Below are 11450 nucleotides of genomic sequence, written 5' to 3' on the forward strand. Positions count from 1 at the left end.
ATACGCGCTGGATCCCGTCGGGCCCTAATAGATGGTTACCGTGGATGTCAGCTTTCCTGCCGCCCAAGCCCAAAGGGGCCTCCACCGAGTGGGCTTAAGGGCCCTTTCGTAATTGTACTCCAATTCCAAGCTCCAAAGAGATATCTCCAAACCCAATATTTCGTCGTAACAAGCTGTAGTGTCGAGTCTCTCGACTACATAGTGTTAAGTAAAAGCAAGTTGCACTTGGAAAGGTGAATGACGACAGTGCTAGAAGCCACCTCGCGATCATACATCCAAACCAATCAGATCTGGCCACCTCAACGTGAACGAAAAAATTTCCCTCACCCGTTGTACGATTATCATTTTTCACAGATTTTGCAGGCTTCAAACTTTGGTCTGTATCATCGCTCTTGGTCATCGGTCAGATCGATCTCTCTGTGCGCCAAGCCAGCTAACGGGATTCGTAGATCTCACTGTACGGTTCCGTAACCAACAGAACCGTAACTTGGGCTCAATTCCGGTCGGCCATGGCTCCTCCGGTGCAGTCTCAGCGGTCTCCCTCACCGTCTCAACCGTCAGGGTAACCCAAATTCTCTCACTCTAATAAACCCTAACTTTGATTGTAGTTTTGGTTTCTGATAAAGTCCTGGAAAATGAAAAACAGAATAGAAAACAGGAAACTTTGGCTTTGGAGCTCATCAAGAATGAGTCAATGTGTTGGATTGGGTTTAGTATAGTGGCGGTTGTTGTTATTGCCTCGGGATTTGAATTATGAAAATTATGAGATTCAAAGGTCTAATTCGCATTGCTTTTGCTACCAAGCACTGCGTAAATGAAATAGTTCCAAATTGTGAAAGTTGAAGTAAAGAAGAAGAAAACCTAAATCCTTTTTGTTAATTAATATACAAAACGTGAAAGACTCTCATAATTTGAGCAATTTAGTGCATTTACCGACTTAGGGTAGCATAGCCGAGAATCTTTGATTTCTTTTCATGTTTAATGCTTTTTTGGTTCCACATTGTTGAAACTTGATTTGAACCACTGAGAAAAGCAATTGGAATTGTATTAGGTTTAGTTGGCTTATCCAAGCTCTTACCATTGACATTTGAGAAACTAGCTCTCTCTCTCTCTCTCTCTCTCTCTCTCTCTCTCTTTCTCTCTCTCTCTCTCACACACACACACACCTTTTATTTTCTTCCTTAAAACCCTTACCGCAAATTTGATTTGGCCAGAAAAGGAGAAGTCTCCGACTTGAAATTGCAGCTCCGGCAGCTTGCTGGAAGCCGAGCTCCTGGCGTTGATGATTCAAAGCGGGATCTCTTCAAGAAAGTGATCTCCTACATGACGATTGGCATTGATGTCTCATCTGTTTTTGGGGAGATGGTGATGTGCTCGGCAGCATCCGACATTGTTTTGAAGAAGATGTGTTATCTCTATGTTGGGAATTACGCGAAAGTTAATCCTGATCTTGCACTTTTGACTATCAATTTCCTTCAAAGAGATTGCAAGGATGAGGACCCGATGATACGCGGGCTTGCGTTGAGGAGCTTGTGTTCACTACGAGTGGCAAATCTTGTGGAGTATTTGGTGGGGCCCTTGGGATCAGGATTGAAGGACAGAAGTTCTTACGTGAGAACAGTGGCAGTAATGGGTGTATTGAAATTGTATCATATATCGGCTTCAACATGTATAGATGCAGATTTTCCTGCAATACTAAAGAATATGATGTTTAATGACTCAGAGACTCAGGTTACTCTTCTGTACTTTTAATTTCTTAATTTTTTTTTTTCTTTCCTTTTGTTGCTTTCCTCTTTCTAAGTGTTCTGGCAATGTCACGTTTTTTTTTGCTCTAATTTTGATGTGGAAGATGTTTGTATTTTCTCTGAATTGGTGGATTTTCATATTATTCTTGCATCAGGTGGTTGCAAATTGTTTATCCGCCTTACAAGAGATTTGGAGCTCAGAAGCAAGCACCTCTGAGGAAGCATCCAGGGAGAGAGAAGGTTTGCTTAGCAAGACAAATGTTTACTACTTATTGAATCGGTATGTTCTATAACTAGGCATTTATGAGAAATCTGTTAAGTTATTCCATGGAAACCTCGCCTTTGTGGCACACTTTAAGATGTAATTGGGTCTGTTATATCTTTCTTTGTTAATTACCATGGCTATTATATGAGCTCAATATTGTTACTTCAATGAATAATTTGAGTGGATTCATCTTGTGAAAGAATTCTTGAACAAGAATTACTTCTTTGTTTGAAACAGTTTCCGGTAATTATTTTCTAACTCACGGATAACAAAAACTTTGATTACATTAGTTTTTATCAATTTACTGCTATGTAGCCATTCATAGTACTGCTGCATTGTAAGTTGGCAGATACAGAAAAAGGGCCTCACATTTATTTTGTAGTGCATGGGATAGCAACACTTTTTTTTTTTGATAAGTAATGATTCATATATCAAAAGCGCAAAGGGGCGCAACCCTAATACACAAGTAATACACAAGAGAACGCCTTATAAAGGAAGAGAAAAGAAAGAGAAAGAGAAGGGGACAAGAAAGGCAGAAAAACAAAAGAAAGAAAGAAAGAAAGCCCTCCCACCCGAAACCCAACAGAGAAAGAAAGCCCAACAAAAAAACCCTCACAACACTATAAACCGTAAGACAAAAGCCCTCCCACCTGAGACCCAAAAAGAGACTTAGCGATGCCACCCTTGTGCCTTGTCTTTCCCTCGCCGATTGGAAGTAATATCATCGCCATAGTTAACTGAGCTCTTCAACTTGAGCAGCTCCCTAGTGCCTTAATACTTTGCCCGAGCGACTTTTACTTCCTTATGAAAATCCTCTTCAATGGCGTCCAACAGCACCAAGGCCGGATCCTCCTCTTCGTCATAATCCCAATCGAGGGGGTCGGAAAAATAATCCCACTCATCAATCTCCTGAGATGGATGACAAACATCCAGAGGGAAAAGGTTATAACCATCCTTATCCCACACCACAATCTCCTCTGAAGGGCCGAGACCTACCGGCCAATTTTGGGATTGTAACAACCCATTCCAACTGGAGTCCTCCCTCTCCTCAACAACCTCCGATAATGTCAATAAAACAATTGGCATCTAGACGCATGAGGAGTACCTTTCACCCACAATCTTGAATTAAGGAAACGTAATAAGCTAAGCTTCGGAGCAGCTACGGCCTCCGAAGGTAACTGTTTAACAAACCCAGCAATCGGCAAGGATTGAAATTGCACTGAAAGAGCATTGAGAGCCTCCACTGCCTCCAAGAGTAAGAACTTTTTTCACCGGCTTGCCCCTGGCTTCCCTAGCTCTCCGATAATATGTCAACGTCTACTTGTACACTGACCGGACTATAGGGGCCCCACTCTTCGACAACACCGGAAGCATATGTAGCCTCTCACCTAAAGCTGCTGCTCCTGGAACAGCAGGATTTCCGGCAAACTTCTCTGACAGAGAAGGAAAAGCCTGATTAGCCCGCAGGGCATCCACCAAGGACCCCAAGAGGTTGCCGGAGAGAGAGGAGCCTGAAGACAAGTCCGTAGAGTGAGAAGCCTGAAGACACCCAATCATCGGTGTCAAAGCAAACTGCAGGACCCCCATAGAACCTCCCGCAGACTTTTCCGGCGTAAGGGGAACTGGCCCAGAAATGTTGGAGTGATCGTGACAGAGGTCGAAACTGGAACCAAATCGTGACCAGAGCCAAGGTCTGGACCCAAAACTGATAGAGGAAACTTACCCATAACTGAAACGGGCTCCAACTTGTCAACCCAAGCTGATTTCAAACCATAATAACATCCACTTGAAGTTACAATGTGGATGTTATTTTCTTTCTGATGTCTTAGTAATTGTAAGTTGTTTTAGTAAATGGTCAATAAAAATATTTGAATATTGAAATTCCTTGTAGCACGTGCTGAAAAACCACAAATTTTATCATCCTGGTGCTGAGTTGTTGCCGTTCTGGATTGTATAATTATGAGTTGAATCCTGATAAATTATTCAGAAGAAAGTTCTTCTGGAAATCATACTGGACTTCAGTTCTTTTTTTTTCCTTCTAAAAAAAGAAAAAAAAAAAAAATCTCACTTTTGTACATGTTTTGACATGCAGGATTAAGGAATTCAGTGAATGGGCCCAATGCCTTGTACTTGAGTTGGTTGCTAAATATGTACCCTCAGAGGGCAGTGAGATATTTGACATCATGAATCTACTTGAAGATAGACTTCAGCATGCAAATGGTGCTGTAGTATTGGCAACCATCAAAGTGTTTCTACAGTTGACTTTGTCCATGACTGATGTTCACCAGCAGGTGCTTATAGAAGCTTTTTTTATTCGTTCTTTTAGCTCAAACTGTCAAGAAACTGTAGTTAATTTCTAAATGACAAACTAAATTCCTTGGATTTGCATAAGAATGGAGGTGCTATCTTAAATCTAAAATAACTTTTGCCCATTAATTTGGACACCCTCTGTTTCCAACGAGGTGAGACCACCCATTATATGTTAACCACTTAACAAAAAAAAACTTCTATTCTAGAACATGATTTCGTGGGCAGGTAATTTTGATTAGTTTGTTACGCCATCTTTGATGCATGTCATCTTACAATACTTTGAATCCATCTGTTATTACTTGGGTTATTTTTATGTGGCCAGCAGACCTCTAATAAGAACTTCTACTGGTGTTAGGTATATGAACGTATTAAAGCCCCTCTCTTAACCCTAGTAAGTTCAGGAAGTCCAGAGCAATCATACGCAGTTTTAAGCCACCTGCATCTCTTGGTGATGCGTGCACCATTTATATTTTCCTCAGACTACAAACACTTCTATTGCCAGTACAATGAGCCATCATATGTCAAAAAATTGAAGCTTGAAATGTTGACCGCAGTGGCAAACGAGAGCAACACTTATGAAATTGGTAAGTGCACAGCATTTCAATTTCATTTATGAAGGCCTTAAAGCAAAAAAGTTGTCACGGGAAATCTGCATCCTGTCATATTTGGAGACCCAGTCTTCAGTCACAGGTGCCATCATTCTTTTGTTTTCTTTCATGTATCACTGATGCATGACCACCTTGGTTCTCTTTCAGTGACGGAATTATGTGAATATGCTGCAAATGTTGATATTCCTATTGCAAGAGAGTCAATCCGGGCTGTTGGGAAAATAGCACTGCAGCAATATGATGTGAATGCAATTGTTGATAGGCTTCTTCAGTTTCTGGAGATGGAAAAGGACTATGTGACTGCTGAAGCTCTGGTAAATAATTAGATCGTGATATGCTAGTGCAGTGCTCTCAATTCCTGCAAAACAATGTCCGCTCGACCTAACTATGGTCCAAAGGGTTGATACACATTCTGCATTTTTTTTGTCCAGGTGCTTGTAAAAGATCTGCTAAGGAAATATCCACAATGGAGTCAAGATTGCATTGCAGTTGTTGGAAATATCAGCAGCAAAAATGTTCAAGAACCCAAGGCCAAGGCAGCTCTTATCTGGATGTTGGGGGAATATTCTAAGGACATGCATGATGCTCCTTATATATTGGAGAGTTTAATTGAAAATTGGGAAGAAGAACATTCTGCTGAGGTAATTAAGCTGCTGCTTTATAATAGTCTTTTTGCAATGCCTTGGCTATTTGCTTCTCCTCACTTTGTCTAGGCTGTGGTTTTTAATTTTTAGGGGATATGATCTCTGTGTCAAAGGCTGTTACTTTTGTTATGAAAATTAGGTTATATGAAATTAAATCGGCCAGTTTAGTATCCCCTGGATCTTTGGGCCAGTTTAATATTGCTTGGATCTTCAAATATGCTGTAGCTAGGTAATTATAGGCTCACATGCTTAGATTTCAGTAATCCACTCTACAGGTTAAGCTGTATTCTGGATTGCATGTCCAGTGCTTACTGTTCTCATGCTGCAGAGTTCTTTTCATGACGTAACACAATATCTTTTTATCATTTCTGTTCTGTTATAAGCCATATTCCGGGTGTCTATCTCAAACCTTGTCTGATCATTATAAGAGATGCCGCAATACTTTTTCAACTCGTGTTGTGGTTTGAATCTTAATCCTAAATGACAACAAATGTGTAATATGTATGTATGTATGTTTGTATCCATAATGTGTATGTGTGGGTGTGTACACACACATATGTAATTTTTTTATTTAATTATTCTGAAATCTTAAAGATTGAGTTCTTACTTTTATGCCTTTGGTTTCTTCATTTAATCGTTTGGTAATGGACTATGTCATTGCTCAGGTTCGCTTACATCTTCTCACAGCAGTAATGAAGTGTTTCTTCAAGAGGCCACCTGAGACTCAGAAGGCTTTGGGAGCAGCGTTGGCTGCAGGTCTTGCTGATTTCCACCAGGTCTTGCTTGATCTGTGGTTGTTATCGCTATCATGATTATCATTATCAATGCCATTCATCATCATCATCATCGTTGTTATAACTATTGTCATTATTTTGATTATCATCATTACCTGTGGCTAGAGCGTGGATTTCCTCATTGGGTGCAAATTCTAAATAGGGAAAAGAAATTTAAATAAATTGGATAATATTGTTTTCACTTTTCATTATGAAAAGTTACAGTTTAAGATTTTTTTTTTTTTTTTTTTCAATAAATAATAATAATAACAAAAAAAATCTCAACTGTAACTTGAGAAGTTGACGAGGACCCTTTTGTGGATACTAGATATGCGCATTTAACTTCCTCCCAATTATTTAAGAGATAATATAAAATTTTAATCTGCAGCCCATTATCCGTGCAAAGGTTATACAAGTTAACTTTGACATTTTTTTGCTCTAAACAATTTTGTTCATTGCTGTGACTAATAGTTTCTTCTGCAAGTGGTACTTGCTCCAACATTGAGTTTCTGTTGATAAACTTATCCATAACTGATTCAAAATAATAATTTAATCAGACTCAACACTTTCATAGAACATAAATTCAGAATATATTTTTCTAAAGGGACAGCGTATCATAAATCTTGTTAGCTAATAAGAATTTTGATTGAAGTTGTCTCTTGTATACTTTCTATGTACCCGGGGCGCCATACAACTAATGATATTTGATTACTTATAAAAAAATAAAAAATAATTAAAATAATTAAAATAAAATAAAATTGGATTGAAGTTGTCAACACTTAACCAATATGACATCTAAAAAAAATTCATTGTTCAAACATTAAAAACGCTAAGACAATCAATTTCAATTCTCAACTTTAAGTTATTAATTGTATTTAAACAAAATGATTTATGAGAGAAAAACCCTAGCCTACTGTAATGCTCAAAGGAAATAAGCAAGTCAAAAGATGCCATAAATAAGTAATGTTTTTGTCAAACAATTAAACAATCAAATAAATACAACCTAATTACAAAAAAATAATAATAATAAATACAACCTAATTTAGAAATTTAGGTTTAAATAATTTTTTTTTTCACTTGCATCCACAATTGTAGAAAGAAAAAACATTCTTTTCCTAAATAACTTTGCCCCTCTTCCTCATTTTCCCTCCTTTTCTTTTTCTTTTTCTTTTTCTTTTTTCTCTTCCCTTTCTCTCTCTCCCTTTCCCTTTCTCTCTCATTCCAGTGGCGGCAACATAAAGGAGATATGGGACCAAGGGGGTTTGTTGTTCTGTTCTATAACCAGATAAACGGGGACCAACATTTTAAAAGATGTTTCTTTATTTTGTTGTTTTCTTCTTCATTATGAGTTTCTCAAACTGTAAGCAGCCCTAAATTTTCAAAAGAAGCTCTGGTAATTTTCCCCACGGCTCTCTCCTTTTTAGTGAGTGCAATTGTAAAAAGGTTTCAAATTATCCTAAATAATTAATATGGAGCCTAATTTTTTTTTTTTTTTTTAACAAATTTCAGCAAGGGTAGATGCCTCCACTTAGCATAATGTGGATCCACCACTGAGCGTTATTGTTATTATTGTCATCAATGTCATTGTCATTATCATTATCGCTATTATCATGATTATCACCATTATCATAATCGTTACCATTAATATGATCATCAGTATTGATTTTTTTTTAAGTTGATAATCTTGTAACAATACTTATCATTTTCTCTTTGAAATTATAACATTCTGATTAATACTTATTTAAGTTTATAATTAATACCTATCTAAGTTTTGGAATATTTTGTATAAAAATGTTAAATTAAAACTTTCCGTTGATTGCAGGATGTTCATGACAGAGCCTTGTTCTACTACAGGCTTTTGCAATACAATGTATCTGTTGCAGAACATGTGGTGGACCCTCCAAAACAAGCTGTTTCAGTATTTGCTGACACTCAGAGCAGTGAAATCAAAGACCGCATATTTGACGAATTTAACAGTTTGTCTGTTGTATACCAGAAGGTAACTGCAGCTTTCTCCCCTTATAATTTGTTTCAGATTGATATAAATTAACTCTATGTTCAAGGAACAATTCTATTTAGTTCACAATATGTCTAAATTTTTTATTGTAAAGCAAAGCATTGAAGAAATTCAGAGATCTGGAGGAAGGATAAAAGGGATTTTTTGTTTTTTGTTTTTTTGGGTTTTGGGGGGGATTCAACTGTTTTCAACCTGTACACAGGTTCATTGTATTGGTATGATTCATTCATTCTTGTCCTCATGCTATTTTGGCAAGCATTAAGCCAATTCCCTTAGAAACAAGACGTAAAGGGTGATGTTACAGGTGCTCTCCCGTTTTATTGTATGAATTATAATGCCTAGCAAAAGATATTTGGAGGCATTGACATTCATTTAGTTCGTTATTAATTGAGAAAAACTTATAGACCATAATTCCCAAAATGCCACCCATAGCCAGTACAGATATGGTAGTTATATGGAAGTGTTCTGTGTGATAGTGGTCATGTCTTGCTTATCTTCAATGGATTTAGAACTTGTTCGGAGCTAAGCTTCAAATTAACTGTTCTATATAAATTTTTGCAGCCATCCTACATGTTTACTGATAAGGAACACCGTGGACCATTGGAGTTTTCCGACGAAGTTGGAAATATATCCATTGGCATAGAATCTGCCGGTACTGTTGTTCCAGTTCAGAGAGTCGAGGCAAATGACAAGGATCTGCTTTTAAGTACTTCAGAGAAGGAGGAAAGTAGAGGGCCTAGTAACAATGGATCTGTATATAGTGCTCCTTCATACGATGCTTCCGCTGTGTCTGCTGCTGCTTCACAAACGTTATTAGAATTGGCAATTTCAAACCCCACTGTATCAGGGCATGCTCCACAACCTAGCCTGGAAATTGATGACCTCCTTGGTTTAGGTCTACCGGTAGAACCTGCACCTGCTCCCTCACCCCCTCCTTTGAAGCTTAATTCAAAAGCTGCTCTAGATCCAAGCACTTTTCAGCAAAAATGGCGCCAACTGCCAATATCATTATCACAGGTTTACTTGGCAATTATGACATCAGTTTGATAATTCTCTCTTTCTATTGATGCCCCTTTTCTCTTGGTAACAAAACTTGCACACTGTGATTTTTATATATACCACATCTTCTATATGCCATGCTTTCTACGAGTTGTGGTTTAATTAAATTTCCTTTGGGCAACAGTAAGAATTGTAAACAAGAGACCTTTCCCGCTTCATCTCCGGCTTAGCATTTGTATTTCCCAAACGTTCTAATATAGAACACGATTATTTTCTGGTGCAGGAACATTCTATTAGTCCTGAAGGAGTTGCAGGATTGACAGCACCTCAAGCTCTCCTCCGGCACATGCAAGGCCATTCCATCCACTGCATTGCATCAGGTGGTCAATCCCCTAACTTCAAGTTCTTCTTCTTCGCACAAAAAGCAGAGGAATCATCCACATTTCTTGTAGAGTGTATAATCAACACGTCATCCGCTAAAGCACAAATGAAGATCAAAGCTGATGATCAAAGTCTATCTGAGGCCTTCTCTGCTTTGTTTCAATCAGCTCTGTCCAAATTCGGTTTGCTGTAACGATCTAAATATATCTCTTCAGGGCCCAACAGAAAATAGGTTATGTCCGATGTTTATGGAGGAAACTCCCTCTCTCTTGGGAAGAAGCTGGAGATGAAATAAAAGAGAGTGGTAAAAGAGCCTTCCTCTTTAGCAGTAGATCAGTTTATGATGCAGTTGAAGATTAGCTTTCTCCTTTCTTTTTCCGACCCACACCATAGTTCCTGCATTATCCAAACCTTACCTCTCTGGACCTCTATTGCAGGGCATTTTATTCCAGGAACGCGAGTCAATTGTTTGAGTTGTGCAGTTAGGCTTAGTTCTTTTTCTGTTCTTTATTTTTGTTCTTTACCATTTGTGGTAAGAAATTTTCCTGTACCATGATGTTGAGGTGGGCCAAAGAGTTCTGTACTTTCTTTTATCAGAAGTTTTCTGATTTTTCTCTTCTTTTTGGGGTGAGTGGATTTCTTTTCTAAATATATGATATTTCTTTTTTCTTTTTCTCTTTTTTTAACCAAAAACTCTGTTATAATTTTGTATTCTTTTCTAAATATATGGTGTACTTTTTTGGGTCGGTTTGGGTTGTCTTGAGTGATGCCGAGACGGGTTTCGGATCTTCTAGCCCGTTGGTGGTCCTCGGGGAGGAGGGGGAGTGCCGCGGTTTGGAAGATGGTGCCCACCTGCTTTTTTTGGTGTTTATGGAAAGAAATGAATAGTAGGTGTTTTGAGGATTTAGAGAGGACCTTGGAACACATATTAGCCTCTTGTTTTCATACTTTGTATCTCTGGACTGTGGTGCATGTCTTTCCGATGTCGATTATTTATGATGATTTTCTTTTTCGCTTTTCCTCTTCTCATTAGGTGATTCCATTGTATACACTCGGTGGACTTTAGGGTGCCTATACACTTTTAATAAAACTTTTTATTACTTAAAAAAAAATAAAAAAAAATAAAATGTATTCTTGTATCACAAGTTATGGATGTTATACTTTACTATTCTTTTGTCCCACAGGGGGTGTTTGCCAAACGGCAGTTGATTTAACTTGGCTTTAAACTAAAACTGAAACTAACTTGGCTTTAAACTAAAACTGAAACGAAATCAATTTTGAAATTGTTAATTATTTTACCAAGTTTGTGTAAATCCAGATTAATTTGATTTTAATGGTTAATTATTTTACAAAGTGTCTAAATCCAGATTGAAACTAGCTTGATTTTTTACTTTATGTGCAGTTTAAGTGAAAAAATTAAATCTAGAATCAGTTCTTTAACCCTAAACAAAAAATTAAAAAATACTAAACTAACGAAATTAAGGGAAAACAGTCCACAACTCATTAACCTTTTTTCTTTTGTTGTCGGAGGAATTTTCTTTTCCATAAGAAGATTTATCTTGTTAACTAATAAAATTAGTTGCTCCTTTTCACCTTTGGAAATAATTTTATAAGCTTACCTTTCATCTTGAATTCATCCACAATATATGATATATTCATGTTCTAAATTAGTTCATTTTAGTCGTATTCCAAATAATGAGAACCGGCG

The 11450-nt window shown here is 37.6% G+C and overlaps 1 protein-coding gene across 1 annotated transcript; it reads left to right on the plus strand.

Moving 5' to 3' along the window:
* The first annotated feature begins 245 nt into the window (after nt 1-245).
* Nucleotides 246-10649, plus strand: LOC132189338 (adaptin family protein). Its single transcript, XM_059604043.2, has 11 exons — nt 246-562; nt 1215-1731; nt 1901-2025; nt 4103-4301; nt 4676-4904; nt 5076-5242; nt 5360-5569; nt 6238-6348; nt 8168-8344; nt 8924-9379; nt 9645-10649. The coding sequence occupies exons 1-11, from the start codon at nt 510-512 to the stop codon at nt 9933-9935; spliced, it is 2535 nt and encodes an 844-aa protein (XP_059460026.1). The 5' UTR covers nt 246-509; the 3' UTR covers nt 9936-10649.
* Nucleotides 10650-11450: the final 801 nt, after the last annotated feature.

This window comes from Corylus avellana, chromosome 9 (assembly GCF_965113065.1).
Source record: "Corylus avellana chromosome 9, dhCorAvel1.hap1.2, whole genome shotgun sequence".
In the NCBI taxonomy this organism is placed as follows: domain Eukaryota; kingdom Viridiplantae; phylum Streptophyta; class Magnoliopsida; order Fagales; family Betulaceae; genus Corylus; species Corylus avellana.

Coding starts and splice junctions, on each gene's coding strand:
- LOC132189338 (XM_059604043.2), top strand. CDS start 510: ATGGCTCCTCCGGTGCAGTCTCAGCGGTCTCCCTCACCGTCTCAACCG. Junction 6,349..8,167: donor GTCTTGCTGATTTCCACCAG/GTCTTGCTTGAT, acceptor CGTTGATTGCAG/GATGTTCATGACAGAGCCTT. Junction 9,380..9,644: donor TGCCAATATCATTATCACAG/GTTTACTTGGCA, acceptor TTTCTGGTGCAG/GAACATTCTATTAGTCCTGA.